At 34.3% G+C, this 5,717-nt stretch overlaps 1 protein-coding gene across 1 annotated transcript; it reads right to left on the reverse strand.

The window, feature by feature from the left end:
* Positions 1-336: 336 nt before the first annotated feature.
* Positions 337-4,736, reverse strand: LOC110692319 (ATP-dependent 6-phosphofructokinase 6-like). The gene is made up of 13 exons (XM_021869326.1): positions 4,289-4,736; positions 4,020-4,066; positions 3,684-3,723; positions 3,059-3,121; positions 2,811-2,948; positions 2,539-2,697; positions 2,400-2,453; positions 2,247-2,315; positions 2,008-2,137; positions 1,630-1,871; positions 1,501-1,546; positions 1,220-1,374; positions 337-969 (listed from the first exon to the last, which is right to left on the reverse strand). Exons 1-13 carry the CDS (start codon positions 4,370-4,372, stop codon positions 694-696), a joined length of 1,503 nt encoding a protein of 500 aa, XP_021725018.1. The 5' UTR covers positions 4,373-4,736; the 3' UTR covers positions 337-693.
* Positions 4,737-5,717: the final 981 nt, after the last annotated feature.

Consider the following 5,717-nt stretch of genomic DNA (forward strand, 5'->3'; position numbering starts at 1 on the left):
CCATAAAATTTCGTTTATAATTGGTTACTTTCTTTCTTCTCCAATTTGTCTTTGCTGGCATATTGACCATTTCTTGTTAGTATTACGTGCCTATAGGAGTATTTTCTGGAACTCTGAATGTAGATGACTACGTCTACATGTCTACATGTTCAAGTTTGTTTTTTCTTCAATTAGCTTCAAGATGGCCAAAAAATAGAGCTGATCACAGGGCCAGCTCGGGCCAAATACGGGCTTTTAGCCAGAAATACCGGTTACAGGTCAAACCAGCCAGGATGTTCGGACCCAAATTCAGGTGGGCTAGGCCCGGCTATTATTATTTACCACTTCCAACAAAAATGTAAAATAATACTAGTACTATTGAATTTAACAATTGCCACCTTATTCTTGGATACACATGAAAGTTTGTACTCGACCTAAAGACAAGATGATTAAGGAACTTCGAGCTTTCTACATCTACAACACAATGTATTTGGCATAGATTATATTCCACATATAAATACATGATCAATTCACTCTTCAATTTTTACAAAAGGCACAAATAACTAGTTGTTAACAATTTTGTGGCATCCGATCCCCTACTATTAGACAAACACTAATGTAAGACGAATCCAAGGTGACTGATTATTATGCATCTCCTCTGTTCCTTTAAAACAGCGGAAGTTTTCAGAATCTCAAAAAAATATTGAAACTATTTTACTCTAGCATCGGATGAGTAGATCCGTTGTTCAACGAATGCTGATCATTGACATGATTATCAAGGATTGATGACGAGGTTGGTGATGGTGTACACTTTTGATCGTTCTCATTTGATTCTTCAGCAGAAGACTTTGATAGTAGTATCTCGTCCTTATTTCCTGCAACAACTGCGCCCTTGGGAGGATTCATAAAGCTCGGCTGATTGGTTGAAGACAAAAGCCTAGCCCACATTCTATCTGTTATCACAACCTTGTTTGGTTTCTCGATAATTCGCTGCAATTATCAGAGAGAGATTAGATAAGTACTCTATACCACGAGTATTATTGAGAGGAAGTATCCACTCTAATTCTATTATCTTCCCAAATATGCCCCCTAATTATTCAGGACATAGCAAAATATGCCCCTTCATACCTCCCAAACTACTTAATCCACTCTCAGTGATGTGTATTTGCCCTTCTATAATTAAATGTAAAGGAAAAAACAATATCATTCTGGAAGATTACTTCAAATAAGAGAAACTTACATAGAAAGGTATGTAACATTGCCTGCCATTGACTGGCCCAACAGTACAACCTGTGTAACCCGCCATAGCCCCATGAATCGCGCTTTGGGCAAGAATTGTACAGTACACGTTGTCTGATGCGTTAGCAGGAACAGCTCGGATCATATATGTAGGATCTGATTGCAAATATCACGGAATCAGAGAATCTTAATCAGTTGCTTATAAATTTAAAGCCTAGCAGTCTAGAACTGGGTATATTAGCAACACAAAAGTGCTGAAGGAAACAAAAATACAAAACTAACCTATGTATTTAAGAGTTATGTTTAATTTTGTCTGAGCAAAGTGTTCCTGTTAAAGAAAAATAAAATCTAGTTAGCTTGAGTAGATAAATACATCATTGACTTCGATAGAGTATAAGTGGAAATTCATACCTTGATCATGTGAGACAACCAGAGACCAACATCTTTAAAAGCCTTATTTCCAGAAGGGTCTCTTTCTTCTACCTTCTCGCCTGCTCCTTCAGCTATGACTATAACCATGTGGCCATTTTCTCTAAGTCGTCTCCCAATGAACTCATAGAGTCCGCCTTGCCCTTCGAGATAGAAGGGTGATTCCGGAATCAAGCAACAGTCAACATCTCGGCTAGCAAGGGTTGCAAACATTGCAATGAACCCTGCAGGATGAATTATATGTCATTAGATCAATTTCTTTGTGCTACTCAAAGGAAAAGGGAATTAACTTCATGATTTCATAGTCTTTTCTCAAAATTTTGGTGGATGAGAATTGTTTGGCCAAACTTTTATGCTTACCACTGTCACGACCCATCAACTTAACAAGACCAATCCCATTTTCAACACTTTCAGCTTCAGTGTGTGCTGCATTTATAGCACGTTGTGCCTCCTCCACAGCAGTGTCAAATCCAAAAGATTTGTCAATGATCTAGAGAAAGTATACAAAACTGCTATCAGAACAAGCAGTTTCACAAGAACAACATCTGAATTGTTTAGGAAAGATGCCAATGAGAAAATTGAGAATGAATAAGGTATACCGGAATGTCATTGTCAATTGTTTTCGGAATTCCCACAACTGCAACCTTAAGGCCTCGTTTTCTTACTTCCTGATATGGAAAAACAAAAGTAATAAGTGATACAATCCTAGCTTAGCATGCATGAGTATAAAATTAGTTTCTCAAACTAAGTACCTGATATATTACTGATGCACCCTTTTGAGTTCCATCCCCTCCAATTATATACACCTAATCACATAACATGGACAACGTTATATGCCTAGATGAAACTGTCACACAATTTCCAGAGCACAACACAGTAACCTGACAATACCTGATTAATTCCCCTGTCCTGAATGCTGTCCACAATTTTGGAAGTGACATAGCCACCTCTTGATGTGCCAAGGATTGTTCCACCCCGTTTGTGGATGCTGTCAACAGTCTTCGGTGTTAGTGGGAGTGTATTCCGAGCATAGAACCCTTTGTAGCCACACTACATATCCAAACATAAACCAGATTTTAGTCAATCCATCAGAAAATTATAAGCTCATACCAAAATCTAGTAGAGAAAAACAATTGTTCTTGTCATAAAGCATGCGAACATACCTCAATTCCCAGGATATTTTTAACACCATACATGTAATCTAAGCCACAAACTAATTCCCTGATCACAGTGTTAAGCCCAGGACATAGCCCTCCGCATGTAACAATACATGCTGTAACTTCATCCGGCTTAAAATACACCTAAACCATGATTTATGGCATAAAGGTTAGTATCCAACTTCAATAATCCTATACCATATATAATATCCTATTATACTTCTCAAAACCAAGCAAATTAATAAAGTAATTACCTTTTGACGAGGACCTTGTCGTCGAAAATGTATACCCCTCGGACCATCTTTATGTTGAACAGCCTGTGAAATCAGAAAACATACTCACCTCAGTCTCGGTTTCCTAAAAACACAACTCTACATTCATATATACAAATTTGTGTAATTAAAACCCTTTGCTACTCAAACTCTTTCATTTATCATTTGAAGTAGTGGCAATCCTTGACCAGACACGACAACCCATCCCAAGCCATATCCAATTTTGTCCATTGGTAATATTATACACACCCATCCTGTGTTTATGCAGTACTACTCTATCCCAAACTGTGTTCCCCCCAAGAGTGGTGGGGCAAAATGTATTGCATATGAGTAAAATTGCGACCTTCATGATCAAAAAGAAATGGGGCAATCATTCAGGGACGGCCTCAAATGAAATATGGGGCAACAATAAGGAACTAAAGAAGTTTGTCAACAACCCAAAATCGACACGAGTACCAAAGACAAACATGGCCGCTCCTACACTAATTGCCAGCCTTACAGTACAAAATAAATGCATATACTTCCAGAAAACTGGCAGTTATGAAGAGTCCAGAACATCAAAACTAACAGCCTTTTACAGAAAGTCATAGGCTGAGAAAAGACTAACCTTTTGAACAACCGTATCATCAAAATCCACAAAATATTGCCTGAAATAGGAGAGTGGAAAAATCAAAGTTCAATTAGAATCATAAAGAAAAAGTGACAAGTCAAAATTATATACCCATGCTAATTCATTCCATTTCTATTTTCTAAACCATGATCATCAATTATTAGATTAGAAAACAAGTGGGTGTCATATGGCTGTCAACGAGCTTTGTCAGAAAAAATGTTCATGGTGTCATTAAAAACTCGGATCAAATCTCGTCTACATTATTACCTCGTCCAAATCTTCTCTATACAAAAAAAAAAAATTAACAGCAAAAGAAAAAAAGTGTTGCCTTACTTGGTTACTGAATATGAAGGATTGTTTTGTAACGGGTTTGGATACGTCTGAAAAACAATCAAACCAATCATAATCAATTAAAATTCAAAGCATACTCCAAATTTCTGGGAAAAAAACCCAGAATCACAAACATCTGAAATCAAATATTATCAAGCTTATAATATCAAAATACATAGTAAAAATCAAACTAACATAACATCAAACATACAATAAAATCATAAAAATCAACAAAAAAATTAAAATTAAAAAGGAGAGAATGAGAAATTTACAGGGAGATTTGAGAGATAATCAGAAAAATGAGGAACGTCATCAAGAACATAACCACCTTCTCCCTTAATAATCTTTGGCTCCATTGATAAACTTTTAGCTTCCCTTTTTAGTAACAATAATAATAATCAAGAGGGTATTAGTGATTTACAAATCAAGAAATTAGTGAATAATTATGATGGATCTTAACAAGTTTATATAAAAATGGCAGGTTTATTTGTTTTTGGTGGGTAAAAATTGATGGTATTAGAAAAAAGCTCAAAGTTTTTGATCTTAATATAAAATTTGTTTTAGTTTTTAGATTCTGGTTCGGACTTTTTAAAGGGCTTTTTGATGATTAAAATAAAAGGGTCGGAGGAGAGAGAATGTGCACATAGAAACGTTCAGTGACTGGCTACGAAATTTCCTCGATTTTTTTTTTCCTGCTTTTTTTTTTTAATTATTATTATTATTATTGAAATTTTTTAATTATTTTACAAACATATAAAACTATAAATATATACACGTACGAGTTATATGGTTTTTCTTCAAAAAAAAAAGTTATATAATTACATTTACTTATTCAACCTCTTGTTTTTAGGAGTGATAATCTATGTTATAGGAGACCATAAATAGTTGTACAATTATCGTATGTATGTTTTTACAATAATCGTATCAATTACTCGTATGTCAAGACTTTATGGGTATAGTTTGAATAAGCAATTACCTTGAAGATAAGTGTTTGAAAGAGGGCACAAGAAGGGTGAAAATAAAAACAATCAAAGAAGAATATTATGGAAAATTCAAAATTTTCTAGAACGTTTCATTCTAGAAACTTTTCTTTTTTTATTTTTTGGTTATGTAATGTGACTTTAAGGAAGAATTGGAGGTGAAGTCTAAAGTTACTATTGTAATTGAGGATGCCTTTAAACTTGTGGCATGAGTTTATTGGTGGATTTAGATCTTCTACTTGCAGCTTTGTAATTTGTATTTCCTGTTGCCCAAGAAATTATAATATATTGTAATTTTTTTTCAAATAACGTAACTATGTTTATATGTCACATAACTCAATAACATGGAGTAATATCTTTGCCTAATTTTATTGCCACCTTAAAAATAAACTTATTGACCCTTAAATTCTAAAACCAAACTAATTATAAATTGAGGAAAAAGGCTTGCACATGTGCTAATTTTGGTAAAATCGATTTAACATGTTTCATTGCTTCTAACCAAGTTTAGTTAAACAAAATTCAATAAAAAATTTTGAAAGAAAGAAATTCTTAAAAAATAAAATAGTTGCAAATAGATACTCAGAATGTTGAAGAAATGAAGCAAAAGGTTTAGTCTTGCTAAATGTTTGGTCAAACTATTTGATTGGCCTAGAGACTATAACTTGTGTATATGTATTATGAGTTATGAGTAAAAATTGAACAACAAACTAGTAAACCAAAT

The sequence above is a fragment of the Chenopodium quinoa genome, unplaced genomic scaffold (genome assembly GCF_001683475.1).
Source record: "Chenopodium quinoa cultivar QQ74 unplaced genomic scaffold, ASM168347v1, whole genome shotgun sequence".
Classification (NCBI taxonomy): Eukaryota; Viridiplantae; Streptophyta; class Magnoliopsida; order Caryophyllales; family Amaranthaceae; genus Chenopodium; species Chenopodium quinoa.